This window comes from Crassostrea angulata, chromosome 2 (genome assembly GCF_025612915.1).
Source record: "Crassostrea angulata isolate pt1a10 chromosome 2, ASM2561291v2, whole genome shotgun sequence".
In the NCBI taxonomy this organism is placed as follows: Eukaryota; Metazoa; Mollusca; class Bivalvia; order Ostreida; family Ostreidae; genus Magallana; species Magallana angulata.
This window is the reverse complement of record NC_069112.1, coordinates 51,567,898-51,589,030: the sequence shown is the minus strand read 5'-3', so window position 1 is coordinate 51,589,030 and position 21,133 is coordinate 51,567,898. Positions and strand designations below refer to the sequence as shown.

The following is a 21,133-nucleotide window of genomic DNA, read 5'->3' as shown; positions in this document are numbered from 1 at the left end:
CGATGTAATTACTGCATGTGGCATGTGCACATGCATATAGTGTGCACAAACGATACACCCTTGGTGTGACTTATTAATTTACCGTCATTTATGATAAACTGTACATTTATTAGTATCTAGTTTACGCTTTATTATAAACTGGTTCGCGGTTTATAAAGCGTAAACTACCCCAAACCATTTTATACCGTATAACACAAATAAATATTGAATTCATTCCTTAAATATATATAATTATTGAATCATTTAATTTTTTTTTTTAATAAAATAACCGGATGAACACATTCACGTAGTATTTTAATCCGGTTCAATAAAAATATTAATTAAAATTTATAAAAGCAATTTATTGGAGCGGCGTTGATTACGGCTAGCTGTGTTCAATAAAAGAAAACTGTGGTATATCTATAGATACCTGTTTTGCATAGTTTGTGTTGGCAATTTTAAAAACCGCCTGGATCTCGCTACCCTTTCCCCATTTCCTTGGAAATTTGATTATCCCTCGGACCACCCCTACCAACCTTACAAAAAGTTCTTGCATCTAATTTCATGTATTTTAAATGTTTACCTCCCCCCACCCCACCCCATCCCCAAGAAAATCGTTTTTTCCTTGGATTCCCACCAACCAATGAACAAAATGTGCATTCAAATAAATGTTTTAACATAACCCGGTCTAAAATAAATTAATTAGAATTTACTTTAATACCTTTAAATGCGTTTGAATTAAACTGTATAAATTGCAGAAAGTTTATTTTCTTTTTTAGTTTAATTAAATCGCAATTTAATTTAATTTAAAATTTTTATTACAAACTGTGGCTTAAAGAAATTTGAATACTGACGATCTCTAAGCTCTAGCTAAAAGGTGGCTCAAAGATCGTATATCCTATAAGCTCTTTTAAATCCCATTTAAGCCATCCTCATGGACTTTCGTAAAGAAGATTTTTCGCCCTGTGTTTTGACTTTTGGCACTCAAATTTTGGTAAAATATTCAAAATGCACTAGTTAACCATTTTATACATTATTATTTTATTTATTTCAAATCGTGTCTAGGTCCCTTTAAAGTAAAATTAAATTTAAAACGTTTACAGGGTCAAAACAGCAAATACTTGTTTATAACTTGGATGATAAAATAGAGACATTTCCCTAACAGTTATTTTAAGGTTCTGAGTTTAAAGTTTGAATAAAATGTTTTTCTTTTTCTCTTCTTTCCGTTGCACTCTCTGTAAAAAGTTTATAAAATGGAAACACTTTAAATTTATTCAAACTTTAAAACCTTGCCTCAACAGACTGCTATAATTTAACGTTTTATGTATTGTGTATATATTTCATTGAATTACCCTATAGATTACGCGGCAATATCCCTCTACTACGTTAACTTTAACTACGACGTCATTGTATTGTAGACGTCACCAAGTAACGTAATTGTTATTTTAAAAACGTCTGAAGATTGAATGAAAGCGCTAACGTTTTACTCTGTGTTGTCTTTCGTTTTTCAAATTTTCTATATATAAAACCGGACACTGCGATATTTTTTGGATTTAACTATATATATATATATATATATATATATATATATATATATATATATATATATATATATATATATATATATATATATATATATATATATATATATATATATATATATACACTGGATGAAAAATCAAGTTTCAGCAAAACTGAAACTATATGGAAACCTTGCTGAAACTTGAAGTTGAAGTTTCATGTATAGTTTCCGCAATGCGGAAACCATTATATCGATTCAGCAAGTATCCGTTAGGTTTCAGTCAGCAGAAACTTTAGTCTAAGATTCCTGATGGTTTCCGCAAAGCGGAAACTAAATTTGAATCGTGTGAATAGCTGTGTAAATTATTATGGAAATATCAATCAGTTTCAGAACATTTCCGCTAGGTTTCAGTATGCTGAAACTTTAAGTTAAGATTCCTGATGGTTTCCGCAATGCGGAAACTAAATTTGAATCATGTGAAAAGTTGTGTAAATTATTATGGAAATATCAATCAGTTTCAGAACATTTCCGCTAGGTTTCAGTATGCTGAAACTTTAAGTTAAGATTCCAAATGGTTTACGCATTGCTGAAACTATTACTAAAATTGATTTGAGTTTGATAGTGATATCATTTATTTTCAACAGGTTTAAGTTTAATTCTAGCCTATTGATAATGAATCCGTACATACTAAAATGTATAGTAAGGTTTCAGTGTGACTGAAACTATATGTATACATGTAACTATCTTCAAATGTGGCAAATAAGGCGATTAAGAATCTTACTAAGTAATTGATTGAATTTGAAAAGAAAAACTGATGTCTGATCTTGTTTAATGCATATTATGTAATCATTAATCTTAGGTACTCAGGCACGTGTATACATGTGTATACATTCTTTGTCCAGGTGACCTCCTCTGTGATTTTTCTGTATATTCTGTGTGGATTGCAGGGTTTTTTCTGTCAGGAGTGAACAAAAGACTGTTACATAACATATACACAGTACGAAGCGTGAGTTTATAACTGGAGCCCGGCGGGAATTTTTTTTCAATTTGTGTGTACCTGAGTTAGTAAAACTGATAAGTAAATTATAATTATTTAGTAAAATAAATTAATATACCTATTTTGTAAGACTCCTTCTTAAATTATCATTTGAATGAACCTTGCGGTACAGTAACTAATTAAGCAAACAAATTAAGGTAAAGTCGTTGTAAATTTTTACAAATCGTACCAAATATTCGTACACCCTGAAGTTTAGAGCTAATGCATTTCTTTTTTAGTACCACGCCAACACGTGTACACAGGATTTTTTTTTTTTATTCTACAGTTGATAATAACAAGTAGAACCCACTTGGAGTTTGAGTCTAATATAATAATTGTTTAATTATTTACATGCGTTTCAGACTTTACTGCATGTATGACTGTATCATGATTCACTGGCGTCGGAAGCAAATTGAAAGGGGGGGGGGGGGCTAGACTAATCCTCAGAAATATTGAGGAAAAACCCTAAAAAAAACCCTAAATCCCAAAATCATGAAATTCCTAATCCGTGTCGGCGGGGGGGGGGGGGGGGTGCAAGTATGCCTATTACTCCAACTTCTCAATCTTTCAAGGTAAATTTAGGAACAATTACATTTCCGGCGAGAAAACGTGGGGGGGGGGGGGGGGGCTATATGCCTATTGGTTAAGTCTAACTTTGCACTAAGCCGCCCCCCCCCCCGGTTCGACGCCTATGTGATTCGTGCATTTCTATACTTTGTATTTACTTTCTGTACTGTAAACACAGATATTGATACATGTTTATGAAACATGCACATGCTTCTGTTATAAGATATAATAAGCATTATTTATAATTTTACTGAAGTTGTACGTTATATTACAAAATCAGTTTAAAATCCAGCACTAGCCATGTGGTGCACGTGATTTTAATCCCATTTTTAAAATTTGATTATACATTCGTATACATTTGATATAGAAAGTATACCAAATAATTAAAATTTTATTTTGTTTATATATCAGTCCGACGTGTACGTCTTACTTCCCGGCTTGTTTAACGCGTTTGTATTTTAATTTTATAAGTATTCTTAACGTACTGTTCATCGCATGACCAATCAGTGCACATGTGTAACTGTAAAATAATTGCCATCAATTCATCGTAGTTGTAAATTCACCGTACGGGTGAACGCTGTTAACTGGACCCCGTTAATTGATCGGCATCTAATTATATTTGTGATTTCTGTGTGTTCATGCAGAACCTGCTCTGTGATGAACATAATATTTTCACACCTCTTTATTTTGAATAAGAATATGACCGTGCTTAGAATCGCGGTGAAAATTGGACAAGTCAAGACTAACTTGTCAGTAAACTATTTATGGCTCTATCATATTTAGTTTGGCAAAATCATCAGTACATGTAAATAAAATATAGTTAAGGACAAAATCTGATACATATGTCTCATTAAAACTTGTTTAATTTCATTAGACATTTGTAAACAAACGGTCGGCCATTTTTTTGGTTAAATACGTGTTACAAATACGATTGGAACAAACACACGCCAATACTTTGTCGTATTTAACCAGGAAATACTGACTCCGACAGGTCTTATTTAAAATAAATATACATGTAAAAAGTATACTATTCGGTAAAAAATGATAATTTTGATTAAACATTATTCATTTTAAACGATCCCAAGATGCACTTTTCCAAGATTTAGCGGGTTCTGATTGGTCAGTATTGGCGCACTGTATGATTCCGAGCGAAGGTTAAAATGGACAAGAAGGTGCTGTTGTAAAATGGAGAATTGAGAAGCATTAATAGCCTCTACAACAAGGAGATAATGCAGGAACGAAGAACTCATGTCAAGGTAACTTAATTCACAATATAGATACTCCCAAAAACATTTTCAAGGCTCTAATTTATCTCTCATTTGTAAACGAGATCTCGCGCCATCAAATCAAGATGGCGTCATTTTTTCAAACTTGGTTCGGCGTTTTAATTTTTATTACCGTATCTCTTTTTTTAATATACGTTTTGACCAAGTTAACCATTAACCAACTTTATATGCACGATAATCAAGATTATCCAGGGTATACACTTATATACTTATATATACGTCCCTAATATATGAATGCTTGGTTGGTAAACAAGACGAACAATGAATCCTTCGCACATTATACAATTTACAAACTCTAAATGTAACGAAAAAAAATTATTAATTAAATCCGGAAAATGAAATCTTTCACGTTTTTCTTTTTCAGCATTGACAGCATACAAAGTCAATGTTTCCGGTGATTAGTTGCATCCTCTGTTCGGTGATTCGGGTAATGTTTTGACCAGCTGGACGATGTGAACGCAAGGTATTGCTTTGAAATTGATTATTTTCACCATTAACTTATACATGTGTTGGATGTTTATAATTTACTGTAGTAATTTTTGGGAAATCCAGGTCTAAGTTCTTGAAAAGGAGGTTGATGGGGGGGGGGGGAATGAAACACACTTATTGTTGATAAGTTTTTCCATTGTTCAACAAACAATAATTGAATCAAAATGAAAATAACATAGCTTCAAATATAAAATAAAACATTTTAGATAAGATACTACTGTAGTCATTATATGACATAGTTTAAACAGCAACTGGCAACTGCATATAAGTAGCTTCTGTATTCAGAATGCTTTTATTACATGTTAGGCTGAATGACTTCTGTTTATTGTTTAAAAATCTAAATGAAACTTTATTATTCATGTTTAAGATAAATAGAACAGACATAAAGTACAGCCCAGTGAAAGGAACAAGTTCATCGCAAGAAGAAGAATTTTAATGCTACCACTGTCCAGAACTACTAAGTCTGCTGTAGCCATGATGTGATCATATGAGTGCTTCACCGGTCTGGACAATGCTCGAAAGTCCCCCAAAAAGGCCTATTTCCATAAACTACGACTCGGGTTACATCAACAACAGCCAAGGACACTCCTTATTGATTCGAATGGACACATCTCTACGACCCGACTAAACCTCTGCAGAACAAGACTTTTTAACTGTAAAGTATTCTCATTTCAAAAAACCTATAAACTATAAAAGTACTTTTTTTATATGATCAAATACCAGTATATTACAAAGTCTGTCTGTAAGCTAGAATCTTAGAAAATCACATGGTTTTGACTTACTAAATGATTGATTAGACCTTGCAGATATTAACTTTCATTTTCTTAAATAATTTATTATGTTTGCAAATATTGCATAAAATATTAGACTCCATGTAACATATATCCTCACACCTCCAAGTTGATATGTGTTAACTACTTTTTTTTCCATTTTCTTTGTTTAAACATTTATTGATAACTTAGTTTTTATTTGCAGCAATATATGAAAAATTAAGAAACCAATTCTTAAATGTAAAAACACTGCATTAGGAGATGAATGCATGGGTCATAGAAATGATAAAATACACCAAACAATATTCAATTATGTCATATATGAAAATATATAAAGACAACATATACCCCATGTATAACAATTTTTATGTAACAAAATTACTTGGATGGAAAGTTGTTTCCATGTGGGTTTTATTTTAATCTGTGTTATGTAAGTAATATAAAATTGGAATTAGCTTTTATATCATAAGTAAAATGCTGGTATTGATGAGAATTGTAAGGTGAATGATCTGTGTGATACTTTGTTTTTTATACATTCATGCTACAAAAAGCAAGTACATGTACATGTAGTAATACCTGTCATATATAAACAATGTATATTTTACTTCACTGGATGAAATATCTGGTTTCAGCGCTGCGGAAACCCTTTGGAAACTCTGCGGAAACTTAAGGTTACTTTAAGTTTCCGACAGGTTTCAGCACGGAAACTTCAAGTTTCATTAAGTTTCCGCAGTGCTGAAACTTAGGCTGTCCATGAATCCAAATGGTTTCCGCAACGGAAACTTACTGAAACTTGAAGTTTCTGCATAGTTTCAATCTCCATATACGTTTGGGATACATATTGTTTACAAATGGTTTCCGCGACGGAAACTTACTGAAACTTGAAGTTTCTGCATAGTTTCAACCTCCATATACAATTGGGAAACATATTGTTTACAAAGGGTTTCCGCAACTGAAACTTACTGAAACTTTTTATATTTTTGCTTTCACAAAAGCTGAGCAAGGTTTCTACTTTATGTAAAAACAAAACAATTTCAAACAGTTCCAAATTTATTTTGATCAAAAATCTGAAATTGTTTCCAATAATAAATAAAATACAGCCAAGATACAATAATGGAGAAACATCCATATGGCAATTCCCTTATTAGGGACTTTTATTTAAAAAATGATAAAATTGCACAAGAAAAAAAACTCCCATAGAAATCTTTACATTTGTATTTTTTTTTCATCTCGATTAAATGCCTATCAAATCTACCTTTAAAAATGCAACAAAGATCTTACTTTTTTAAAAATATGAATGCAATTTACAAAATAACTGCACGTACATGAATAAACAAAGAAAACTTCACTGTTACATGAACATGATACACTTGTCTCAATTTGTTTTGAATTACAATGAATATGTACACCATAAAATATTTTTAAAAAGTCTAAAGTATCCATCTTTAAAAAAAAAAAATACACTACAAAATAGTAGTTGACTATAGAGGTATGACCCAGATTTGATTTGAATATGTCAATAAATTCCAAAATGAGGTCATAGTGACCCACTTACAAGTTGGGATAAACCTTTTCTTTGTTAGTAATATAATCTAATGTTTTACAATAGAACAGGATTTGATATCATTTTTTTGATAATCCATTAAGTTCAAAGTGAGCTTTTCATTTCCACCCATGATGTACCAACTGATCAGATTTTAATATCATAAGCCTGTCAGTATTTAATAGATGACCCAGAGGGAGATATGAAAAGCTTGTTGGCCAATAAAAAGCTAACAATGGAGCAGTCTGTCAAATCATGTGCAAAAAAATGATGTACACATTTAATTAATTATGCTGATTGCAACACACTTCATTCCTGATGAATATTCTTCTTTACACACGGTTTACCTTCCTACATTTCACTACTTTACCTACATTAATATTTTAAATCCAAGACATGAAGTAAAATATACATTGTTTATATATGACAAGTATTACTACATGTACATGTACTTGCTTTTTGTAGCATGAATGTATAAAATACAAAGTATCACACAGATCATTCACCTTACAATTCTCATCAATACCAGCATTTTACTTATGATATAAAAGCTAATTCCAATTATATATTAGTTACATAACACAGATTAAAATAAAACCCACATGGAAACAACTTTCCATCCAAGTAATTTTGTTATATAAAAATTGTAATACATGGGGTATATGTTGTCTTTATATATTTTCATATACAACATAATTGAATATTGTTTGGTGTATTTTATCATTTCTATGACCCATGCATTCATCTCCTAATGCAGTGTTTTTACATTTAAGATTGGTTTCTTAATTTTTCATATATTGCTGCAAATAAAAACTAAGTTATCAATAAATGTTTAAACAAAGAAAATGGGAAAAAAAGTAGTTAACACTTATAAACTTGGAGGTGTGAGGATATATGTTACATGGAGTCTAATATTTTATCCAATATTTGCAAATATAACAAATTATTTAAGAAAATGAAAGTTAATATCTGCAAGGTCTAATCAATCATTTAATAAGTCAAAACCATGTGATTTTCTAAGATTCTAGCTTACAGACAGACATTGTAATATACTGGTATTTGATCATATAAAAAAAGTACTTTTATAGTTAAAAGGTTTTTTGAAATGAGAATACTTTACAGTTAAAAAGTCTTGTTCTGCTGAGGTTTAGTCGGGTCGTAGAGATGTGTCCATTCGAATCAATAAGGAGTGTCCTTGGCTGTTGTTGATGTAACCCGAGTCGTAGTTTATGGAAATAGGCCTTTTTGGGGGACTTTCGAGCATTGTCCAGACCGGTAAAGCACTCATATGATCACATCCTGGCTACAGCAGACTTAGTAGTTCTGGACAGTGGTAGCATTAAAATTCTTTTTCTTGCGATGAACTTGTTCCTTTCACTGGGCTGTACTTTATGTCTGTTCTATTTATCTTAAACATGAATAATAAAGTTTCATTTAAATTTTTAAACAATAAGCATAAGTCATTCAGCCTAACATGTAATAAAAGCATTCTGAATAAAATTCTGAATACAGAAGCTACTATGCAGTTGCCAGTTGCTGTTTAAACTATGTCATATAATGACTACAGTAGTATCTGGTCTAAAATGTTTCATTTTATGTTTGAAGCTATGTTATTTTCATTTTGATTCAATTATTGTTTGTTGAACAATGGAAACTTATCAACAATAAGTGTGTTTCACCCCCCCCCCCCTCCCCCATCAACCTCCTTTTCAAGAACTTAGACCTGGATTTCCCAAACATTACTACAGTAAATTATAAACATCCAACACATATATAAGTTAATGGTGAAAATAATCAATTTCAAAACAATACCTTGCGTTCACATCGTCCAGCTGGTCAAAACATTCACCCGAATCACCGAACAGAGGATGCAACTAATCACCGGAAACATTGCCTTTGTATGCTGTCAATGCTGAAAAAGAAAAACGTGAAAGATTTCATTTTCCGGATTTAATCAATAATTTTTTTTCGTTACATTTAGAGTTTGTAAATTGTTTAATGTGCGAAAGATTCATTGTTCGTCTTGTTTACCAACCAAGGATTCATATATTAGGGACGTTTATATAATTATATATGTGTATACCCTGGATAATCTTGATTATCATGCATATAAAGTTGGTTAATGGTTAACTTGGTCAAAACGTATATTTAAAAGAGATACGGTAATAAAAATTAAAACGCCGAACCAAGTTTGAAAAAATGACGCCATCTTGATTTGATGGCGCGAGATCTTGTTTACAAATGAGAGATAAATTAGAGCCTAGAAAATGTTATTGGGAGTATCTTTATTGTGAATTAAGTTACCTTGACATGAGTTCTTCGTTCCTGCATTATCTCCTTGTTGTAGAGGCTATTAATGCTTTTCAATTCTCCATTTTACAACAGCACCTTGTCCATTTTAACCTTCGCTCGGAATAATAAAGTGCGCCAAAACTGACCAATCAGAACCCGCTAAATCTTGGAAAAGTGCATCTGGGGATAGTTTAAAATGAATAATGTTTAATCAAAATTATCATTTTTTACCGACTAGTATACTTTTTACATGTATATTTATTTTAAATAAGAACTGTCGGAGTCAGTATTTCCTTGTTAAATACGACAAAGTATTGGCGTGTGTTTGTTACAATTGTATTTGTAACACGTGATTAACCAAAAAAATGGCCGACCGTTTGTTTACAAATGTCTAATGAAATTTAACAAGTTTTAATGAGACATATGTATCAGATTTTGTCTTTAACTATATTTTATTTACATGCACTGATGATTTTGCCAGTATAGTTTACTGACAAGTTAGTCTTGACTTGTCCAATTTTTACCGCGATTCTAAGCACGGTCATATTCTTATTCAAAATATAGAGGTGTGAAAATATTATGTTCATCACAGAGCAGGTTCTGCATGAACACACAGAAATCACAAATATAATTAGATGCCGATCAATTAACGAGGTCCGGTTAACAGCGTTCACCCGTACGGTGAATTTACAACTACGATGAATTGATGGCAATTATTTTACAGTTACACATGTGCACTGATTGGTCACGCGATGAACAGTACGTTAAGAATACTTATGAAATTAAAATACAAACGCGTTAAACAAGCCAGGAAGTAAGACGTACACGTCGGACTGATATATAAACAAAATATAATTTTAATTATTTGGTATACTTTCTACATCAAATGTATACGAATGTATAATCAAATTTTAAAAATGGGATTAAAATCACATGCACCACATGGCTAGTGCTGGATTTTAAACTGATTTTGTAATATAACGTATAACTTCACTAAAATTTTAAGTTATGCTTATTATATCTTTTAACATAAACATGTGCATGTTTCATAAACATGTATCAATATCTGTGTTTACAGTACAGAAAGTAAATACAAAGTATAGAAATGCACGAATCACATAGGCGTCGAACCGGGGGTAGGGGGGGGGGGGCTTAGTGCAAAGTTAGACTTAACCAATAGGCATATAGCCCCCCCCCCCCCCCACTTTATCTCGCCGGATATGTAATTGTTCCTAAATTTACGTATAGGTATACCCCCCCCCCCCCCCCCCCCCCCCACGGATTAGGATTTTCATGATTTTGGGAATTAGGGTTTTGTCTCAATATTTCTGAGGATTAGTCTAGCCCCCCCCCCCACTTCCAATTTGCTTCCGACGCCAGTGAATCATGATACAGTCATACATGCAGTAAAGTCTGAAGTGCATGTAAATAATTAAACAATTATTATAGACTCAAACTCCAAGTGGGTTTTACTTGTTATTATCAACTGTAGAATTTAAAAAAAAAATTCCTGTGTACATGTGTTGGCGTGGTATTAAAAAAGAAATGAATTAGCTCTAAACTTCAGGTTGTACGAATATTTGGTACGATTTGTAAAAATTTACAACGACTTTACCTTAATTTGTTTGCTTAATTAGTTACTGTACCTCAAGGTTCATTCAAATGATAACTAAATGATTTAAGAAGGAGTCTTACAAAATAGGTATATTAATTTATTTTACTGAATAATTATAATTTACTTATCAGTTTTACTAACTCAGGTACACACAAATTGAAAAAAAATTCCCGCCGGGCTCCAGTTATAAACTCACGCCTCGTACTGTGTATATGTTATGTAACAGTCTTTTGTTCACTCCTGACAGAAAAAACCCTGCAATCCACACAGAATATACAGGAAAATCACAGAGGAGGTCACCTGGACAAAGAATGTATACACATGTATACACGTGCCCGAGTACCTAAGATTAATGATTTCATCATATGCATTAAACAAGATCAGACATCAGTTTTTCTTTTCAAATTCAATTAATTACTTAGTAAGGTTCTTAATCGCCTTATTTGCCACATTTGAAGATAGTAACATGTATACATATAGTTTCAGTCACGCTGAAACCTTACTATACATTTTAGTATGTACGGATTCATTATCATTAGGCTAGAATTAAACTTAAACCTGTTGAAAATAAATGATATCACTATTAAACTCAAATCAATTTTGGTAATAGTTTCAGCAATGCGTAAACCATTTGGAATCTTAACTTAAAGTTTCAGCATACTGAAACCTAGCGGAAATGTTCTGAAACTGATTGATATTTCCATGATAATTTACACAACTTTTCACATGATTCAAATTTAGTTTCCGCATTGCGGAAACCATCAGGAATCTTAACTTAAAGTTTCAGCATACTGAAACCTAGCGGAAATGTTCTGAAACTGATTGATATTTCCATAATTATTTACACAACTATTCACAAGATTCAAATTTAGTTTCCGCATTGCGGAAACCATCAGGAATCTTAGACTAAAGTTTCTGCTGACTGAAACCTAACGGATACTTGCTGAATCGATATAATGGTTTCCGCATTGCGGAAACTATACATGAAACTTCAACTTCAAGTTTCAGCAAGGTTTCCATATAGTTTCAGTTTTGCTGAAACTTGATTTTTCATCCAGTGCTTCATGTCTGGGATTTAAAAATATTAATGTAGGTAAAGGAGTGAAATGTAGGAAGGTAAACCGTGTGTAAAGAAGATTATTCATCAGGAATGAAGTGTGTTGCAATCCGCATAATTAATTAAATGTGTACATCATATTTTTGCACATGATTTGACAGACTGCTCCACTGTTAGCTTTTTATTGGCCAACAAATTTTTCATATCTCCCTCTGGGTCATCTATTAAATACTGACAGGCTTATGATATTAAAATCTGATCAGTTGGTACATTATGGGTGGAAATGAAAAGTTCACTTTGGACTTAATGGATTATCAAAAAAATGATATCAAATCCTGTTCTATTGTAAAACATTAGATTATATTACTAACAAAGAAAAGGTTTATCCCAACTTGTAAGTGGGTCACTTTGACCTCATTTTGGAATTTATTGACATATTCAAATCAAATCTGGGTCATACCTCTATAGTCAACTACTATCTTGTAGTGTATTTTTTTTTTTAAAGATGGATACTTTAGACTTTTCAAAAATATTTTATGGTGTACATATTCATTGTAGTTCAAAACAAATTGAGACAAGTGTTTCATGTTCATGTAACAGTGAAGTTTTCTTTGTTTATTCATGTACGTGCAGTTATTTTGTAAATTGCATTCGTATTTTTCAAAAAGTAAGATCTTTGTTGCATTTTTAAAGGTAGATTTGATAGGCATTTAATCGAGATGAAAAAAAATACAAATTTTAAGATTTCTATGGGAGTTTTTTTTCTTGTGCAATTTTATCATTTTTTTAATAAAAGTCCCTAATAAGGGAATTGCCATATGGATGTTTCTCCATTATTGTATTTTGGCTGTATTTTATCTATTATTGAAAACAATTTCAGATTTTTGAACAAAATAAATTTGGAACTGTTTGAAATTGTTTTGTTTTTACATAAAGTAGAAACCTTGCTCAGCTTTTGTGAAAGCAAAAATATAAAAAGTTTCAGTAAGTTTCAGTTGCGGAAACCCTTTGTAAACAATATGTTTCCCAATAGTATATGGAGGTTGAAACAATACAGAAACTTCTAGTTTGAGTAAGTTTCCGTCGCGGAAACCATTTGTAAACAATATGTATCCCAAACGTATATGGAGATTGAAACTATGCAGAAACTTCAAGTTTCAGTAAGTTTCCGTTGCGGAAACCATTTGGATTCATGGACAGCCTAAGTTTCAGCACTGCGGAAACTTAATGAAACTTGAAGTTTCCGTGCTGAAACCTGTCGGAAACTTAAAGTAACCTTAAGTTTCCGCAGAGTTTCCAAAGGGTTTCCGCAGCACTGAAACCAGATATTTCATCCAGTGATATATATAGCAAAAGTCCACTGAAAATTTATCCGTATTTGTATTATCATTTCTGAGTTTATTCATGCAAATGTGATATTGTGGAAACATAAACTAAAGATCCCGTTAGCGTGAATGTATTGCGCAAGCGCAAGATTGTAAAATCCAAAACATCTAGGTGATTTCCGGGATTTTTTGAGGAATTTTGTTGATTATTAATTAGCGAAGCTTAACTGAGAAAAAATAAAAACAAAATGGTAATCTTCAAGTACCAATGATGTTTAAAACATATAAAACAAAGGACAGTATTCTTCCGATTTCTCGGTATTAAAGACCAAAAATTCGAGTCTATTATTTTAATATAGTAGTATAGATATTCATTGAACAGGCGTTATTATAGCAGCACATGTTATTTTTTTTTCAGTATTACGCTTTGAAAATGCAGTTCTTGATCAATGGAGAGAGGACGACACCTTCTTCTTTTCAACCAGAGCATGTAAAGAAGTCGAGAGCAAAATAAAAAAACAAAACCTGGTGATTGTGACAGGACACTCCGGATCCGGAAAATCTGCTATTGTTCAACATATTGCACTCAAGTACAAGGATCAGGGCTGGATTGTGAAACCATTGAAAGGTGTGATGGAAATGATAAAATACATCTTAGAACAAGAATGTAATTTGAACTCTACAATATTAGTACTTAACGATCCTATCGGAAAAGATTCATTCGATAAAGCATCATATCTTTCTTGGAAAGAATCTGAACTAGCAATATTTACCTTTTTAAAAAAGGGAAAACTTCTTATTTCTTGTAGAAATTATATTCTTTTTGATGATAAAGTGAAAGGAGTTTTACAGGAAATAACAAATATCGTAAACATCGAAGATGTCCAGTATAAATTAACTAATGAAGAAAAACGAAGCATTTGGAACAAATACATGTCAAATGACAAAATATCTGAGGAGGATTTTGCTGAAATTCTAAATACTGAAGCGTATTTTCCGTTATTGTGTAAACTTTTTTCTTCTGACATAAAATATCAAAGTGACAGATATAGATTTTTTAAAGAGCCCGTAAAGGTCGTTGAAGAGCAAATAAGATGTTTTAGAAAGGAGGACAGAGGGAAGTACTGCGCCCTTGTTCTTCTTGTTCTTTTTAATAATAACTTCCGCTGTGATGATGCAGTGAGGAATGAGCTCTTAAGTTACAAATTTAAACGTGCATTGACCATGTGTGGATTGCCGCAGGATACCCCACTTTATGATATTAGTGACAATCTTGACCTTCTAAAGGGATTTTTTGTCAAAAAAATTGGCGATGCTTATGAGTTTTATCACGATTTCGTTATGGAGGTGACAAGTTTTATTCTTGGAAAGGATTATCCAGCAGAATTAACACAATATGCCGATATTAGGTTCCTTCTTAGACGAGTAACCTTATACAATGGCAGTGAACAGAATCGGGCGTTTACCATATATTTAAGTGATAGGAATATAGACGTACTTGGAGAGAGATTTTTTAAGGCCTTTTTCGAAGAATGTTATATAGAAGTTATACTTCATCCTGCTTTAAGGGATAAAAGATTAATAAAAGTACTACTAGAAAAATTCGAAAGACACCCAAAGAAGCTACAAGAGTTACTTCAAACCAAAAAGAGTATGTATGACGATCATAAACAGTATTGGCCGAATACAGATGACACGGTGTCGAAACTTGCCTTCTTGGCTTTGGAAAATGAATTTTCGCCTTTCTGTGCACTGGTGGCATTTTGTCATTCTGAATTGTCAGTCTATTGTTTTAAAACTCTATACCAATCAAACACTGATTTGATCGGAAAATATTTGATATCTGCAGTATGTTGTAATGGCTCAAAAGATTTCTTAAAAATGTTTTCGGATAAATACATCAAAGATTCGTTGACAAAAGCGTTTGGAGGCCTATTTCCCATTCACATTACAGCCTTGTTTTATAATTTTGAAATTCTGCATGAGCTGATTCATTTAGGTGCTGATGTGAACATGATAACAAAAAATGAAAAAAAGTGGACACCTTTAATGATTGCTGCAAGTCGAGACGATACCAAGCCTAAAGACGATGTTTATAACATGGGAACTTCAAATATAATACGACGAAAACAAACTGTTCAAATGTTGATAAATTACAAAGCAAAAGTTAACTTATGTGCGGAAGACGGTGTTAGTTCTCTCTTTTTAGCTTGTCAAAACGGCCATACCAGTATGGTGGAAATTTTACTCAACAATGGAGCATGCATAAACCAATGTACACAGGATGGGGAAAGTCCCCTTTATAAAGCATGTCAAGAAAGACACAACGACATTGTACAAATTTTACTGGAAAAGGGAGCTGACGTTAATTCAAGGACCGCCGATTACAAAGTTAGTCCTCTTTACATTGCTTGCCAAAACGGACATGACAGCACTGTACAAACTTTACTTGACCACGGTGCTGACCTTAATTTATGTACCAGTTCTAGAGCTAGCCCATTATCCATAGCATGTCAAAAAGGATATAACAATGCTGTTCAAATTTTGATAGGCAAAGGTGCAGTCGTTAACATGTGCAAGTATAATGGCGCTAGTCCCCTCTGCCTAGCTTGCCAAAATGGTCATATTAGCACGGTTAAACTTTTACTGAATAATAGAGCAGATGTCAATTTATGTAAAGAAGACAAAACTAGTCCTCTCGTTATAGCATGCCAAAATGGAAACGAAAACTTGGTACAACTTTTACTTGATAACGGAGCAGACATTAATATCTGTGACAAAGATGGATTCAGTCCTCTTTTAATAGCTTGCCAGAAAGGATATAATAAAGTTGTACAGCTTCTACTGACCAACGGCGCAAATATCAATTTATGTACATTAGAGGGATTTAGTCCTCTCGTTATAGCTTGTGAGAACAGACATGAGGAAACTGTACGAACTTTGCTAAAACACGGTGCTGACCTTAATTTATGTACCAGTTCTGGAGCAAGTCCTCTATTTATAGCATCTCTAAAAGGATTTAATAGTTCTGTACAACTTTTATTAGACAAAGGAGCAGCCGTTAACATATGCAAGAAAAATGGCGCTAGTCCCCTCTACATAGCTTGCAAAAATGACCATATTAGCACGGTTAAACTTTTACTGAATAATGAAGCTAATGTCAATTTATGTAGAAAAGACAAAACCAGTCCTCTCTTTATATCATGCCAAAATGGAAACGAAAACGTGGTACAACTTTTACTTGATAACGGAGCAGACAGTAATATTTGTGACGAAGATGGAGCCAGTCCTCTTTTAATAGCTTGCCAGAAAGGATATAATAAAATTGTACAGCTTCTACTGACCACCGGTGCAAATATATATTCATGTACATTAGAGGGTTTTAGTCCTCTCGTTGTAGCTTGTCAGAACGGACATGAGGAAACTGTACGAACTTTGCTAAAACACGGTGCTGAGGTTAATTTATGTACCAGTTCTGGAGCCAGTCCTCTATTTATAGCATGCCAAAATGGAAACGAAAATGTGGTACAACTTTTACTTGATAACGGAGCAGACATTAATATCTGTGACGAAGATGGATTCAGTCCTCTTTTAATAGCTTGCCAGAAAGGATATAATAAAGTTTTACAGCTTCTACTGACCAACGGCGCAAATATCAATTTTTGTACATTAGAGGGATTTAGTCCTCTCGTTATAGCTTGTGAGAACAGACATGAGGAAACTGTACGAACTTTGCTAAAACACGGTGCTGACCTTAATTTATGTACCAGTTCTGGAGCAAGTCCTCTATTTATAGCATCTCTAAAAGGATTTAATAGTTCTGTACAACTTTTATTAGACAAAGGAGCAGCCGTTAACATATGCAAGAAAAATGGCGCTAGTCCCCTCTACATAGCTTGCGAAAATGACCATATTAGCACGGTTAAACTTTTACTGAATAATGAAGCAAATGTCAATTTATGTAGAAAAGACAAAACCAGTCCTCTCTGTATATCATGCCAAAATGGAAACGAAAACTTGGTACAACTTTTACTTGATAACGGAGCAGACAGTAATATTTGTGACGAAGATGGAGCCAGTCCTCTTTTAATAGCTTACCAGAAAGGATATAATAAAATTGTACAGCTTCTACTGACCAAAGACGCAAATATATATTCATGTACATTGGGTTTTAGTCCTCTCGTTGTAGCTTGTCAGAACGGACATGAGGAAACTGTACGAACTTTGCTAAAACACGGTGCTGAGGTTAATTTATGTACCAGTTCTGGAGCCAGTCCTCTATTTATAGCATGCCAAAATGGAAACGAAAATGTGGTACAACTTTTACTTGATAACGGAGCAGACATTAATATCTGTGACGAAGATGGATTCAGTCCTCTTTTAATAGCTTGCCAGAAAGGATATAATAAAGTTTTACAGCTTCTACTGACCAACGGCGCAAATATCAATTTATGTACATTAGAGGGATTTAGTCCTCTCGTTATAGCTTGGGAGAACAGACATAAGGAAACTGTACGAACTTTGCTAAAACACGGTGCTGACCTTAATTTATGTACCAGTTCTGGAGCAAGTCCTCTATTTATAGCATCTCTAAAAGGATTTAATAGTTCTGTACAACTTTTATTAGACAAAGGAGCAGCCGTTAACAGATGCAAGAAAAATGGCGCTAGTCCTCTCTACATAACTTACGAAAATGACCATATTAGCACGGTTAAACTTTTACTGAATAATGAAGCAAATGTCAATTTATGTAGAAAAGACAAAACCAGTCCTCTCTTTATATCATGCCAAAATGGAAACGAAAACTTGGTACAACTTTTACTTGATAACGGAGCAGACAGTAATATTTGTGACGAAGATGGAGCCAGTCCTCTTTTAATAGCTTGCCAGAAAGGATATAATAAAATTGTACAGCTTCTACTGACCAAAGGCGCAAATATATATTCATGTACATTGGGTTTTAGTCCTCTCGTTGTAGCTTGTCAGAACGGACATGAGGAAACTGTACGAACTTTGCTAAAACACGGTGCTGAGGTTAATTTATGTACCAGTTCTGGAGCCAGTCCTCTATTTATTGCATGTCAAAAAGGATATAACAGTTCTGTACAACTTTTAATAGACAAAGGAGCAGTCGTTAACAAGTGCATATTTAATGGCGCTAGTCCTCTCTACGTAGCTTGCGAAAATGACCATATAAGCACGGTTAAACTTTTGCTGAGTAATGAAGCAGATGTGAATTTAGGTAGAAAAGACAAAACCGGTCCACTCTTTATAGCATGCCAACTTTATCTTGATAACGGAGCAGACATTAATAACTGTGACGAAGGTGGAACCAGTCCTCTTTTCATAGCTTGCCAGAAAGGATATAATGAAATTGTACAGCTTCTACTGACCAACGGCGCAAATATCAATTTATGTACATTAGAGGGTTTTAGTCCTCTTGCTTTAGCTTGTGAGTACGGACATGAGGAAACTGTACGAACTTTGCTCGAAAACGGAGCCAGTATCAATATACGTACAATTAAAGGAACTGCTGAAGATGTTGCACTTCAATACGGACATGAAATCATTGTTCAAGTGTTAAAAAGAACAACATTGCAAAAAAAATAATTTATTGCAAAGAAAACGGAGACCATTTCAATCCCAGAGTATGTTAATATCGATGAAAACATTTATAACTTCAAACATATGTTTGATTGGATATACGTTCACGAAAAAGTTTTTTTCAAACAGTGGAAAAAAATCAAATGAAATCTGTTAAGCATTGCTTTCTTCTTCAAAATGTGAAGAATGGGAAATTATTTTTTTACTTGAAGCAGCGTCCATGTACAACACCGGTATTAAGATTTTTTTTACAAATGAAATATGATGCTTATCCTGATAAGAATACTTTTTTATGTTCATAAATGCAGATTTATAATTGGCAGGGATCTATACCACGTGACAAAAAAGTATTCATATAGAAAGGTTAATTTTGGTGGGGTGTTTAATACTATATACGATGGTTGTCTAAAAAGATCCTGGACAATAGCAGTTTTTTGTTTCAATTTAAATGGGTTCATATATTTACATATTTCATACCTAAATGCTTGTCATAAACTTCTGAATCAAACTGTATTAATTTTGAATTTTTCTCATAAGATTTAATCTAATTTTCACTGTATTAAAGGGTTGCGGAAATAACGCAGAGCACGGCTCAATGTAAAAGTCCTCCAAACATCTAATATGTGGTTGAGTTCTTTGAAATGAATATGTATATGTTACGTAATCCTTTGTTTTTTATGGCTTTTTACCAAATAAAATACTTCTAAATTAAAAAACAATCCAATAAGCTACCTGTAGGTGTCCATTCTTAAAAATGATGGATAGAAATCTCCCTTCTTAAAAATAATGGACAGAGACAGGTAAAACTGTTAACTTACTTGACGGCAAACAGGTCAGTTGGAAACAAGAATAAAGACATCACATTTGCAAATAAAGATACTGAATTAGTGTTTAACACCTTGAGAATGAGACAGGTACTAGCGATACAACGAAGAAACACTAAAGACTAGTGATTATTATCCAGTATGACATATCAACTCCATTTTCAGAATCACGAATCCAAATTTATCCACTTTTTCATATTAATTACTTGTAACCACAAACCACATCATGATCAGATATGATCAGAACGTAGACTGAGACAAATTTCACTGCACTTTAAGATAATCATATTCTTCCCATATCTTAAAGTTGATTCTTGATCATTCGGGCTACATTTTCCCTGGAAAAAGTTCATAAAACTACACCTTGACCGCTAACCTCCTCCACACCCCTGGAAAAAATTCTGCATCTGAGCATTCTAGAATGATGCAATTGTTAACCATTTTATCAAATCATTTTGTTAGTCAAATCAAAATTTGGCACAGCATTCCCACCCTCCATATCAAGAATATCACGTAGAACAACATATGTAGTATCTCTTTTACATCCTTAAATACTCTTAAATTAAAATTCTCTCTCCAGTAGAGAATGAAACGGTGTTGCTTTGTAGAAGAGTGAACAAATATGAAATTTGCACTGCACAGCTTGATAAACCGTTTTCACATACCTGAAACTATCTATTCAGTGAACAACAGAAAGTTCTATCCAAGACTGGCTTTATTGTTCAAAGATAAAATTACTGATACCGTCCATTCTTAATTTTCAATTTCAATTTTCAATTTCTTTATTGCAAAAGACATACGTCTAATAGCACTTATAAAGGTGAACAATACATGAATAAATATAGGAAATAATAATAGTGGACGGTCAGTCCTTAAAAATCTATAGAATAATTTGTATTTGGAGAATGAAATAACACATATATTATATATATATATATATATATTGATAGTAATAACAATTGAAATCAGCAAATGACACTTGATATAGTCAAACCATTCTGAGTGTGAGGGCTTTGTAAATGAATTTTCCTAAATTACACAATTCTTTAATATTGTTAACACTTAGGAACTGTATTAATCTGTACATGGATGGTTTACACCAGTAATAGATGGTAATGTTTTAAGTTGTATATTAGCCTCAAACTGTCTATTCTGTACTACTGTACAACGGGCCTCGATCACTTTATTCTCTCACAGAATGGACAGTTTTCCGCTTATATCCTT

The 21,133-nt window shown here is 33.0% G+C and overlaps 1 protein-coding gene and 1 long non-coding RNA gene across 2 annotated transcripts in view; both read left to right on the top strand.

Annotated features, from left to right (window-relative positions):
* The window catches only part of LOC128174459 (uncharacterized), a 51,136-nt gene extending 31,527 nt beyond the window's left edge, over positions 1–19,609 (top strand). Inside the window, exon 9 of the mRNA XM_052840013.1 lies at positions 13,900–19,609. Coding sequence (XP_052695973.1) covers positions 13,900–19,091 — 5,192 coding nt within the window. The 3' untranslated portion in view covers positions 19,092–19,609. The remainder of the gene's footprint in view (positions 1–13,899) is intronic.
* On the top strand, positions 3,224–5,795 carry LOC128173203 (uncharacterized). Its single transcript, XR_008242447.1, has 3 exons — positions 3,224–4,360; positions 4,755–4,853; positions 5,247–5,795. It is a non-coding gene; the product is annotated as an uncharacterized LOC128173203 (long non-coding RNA).
* Positions 19,610–21,133: the final 1,524 nt, after the last annotated feature.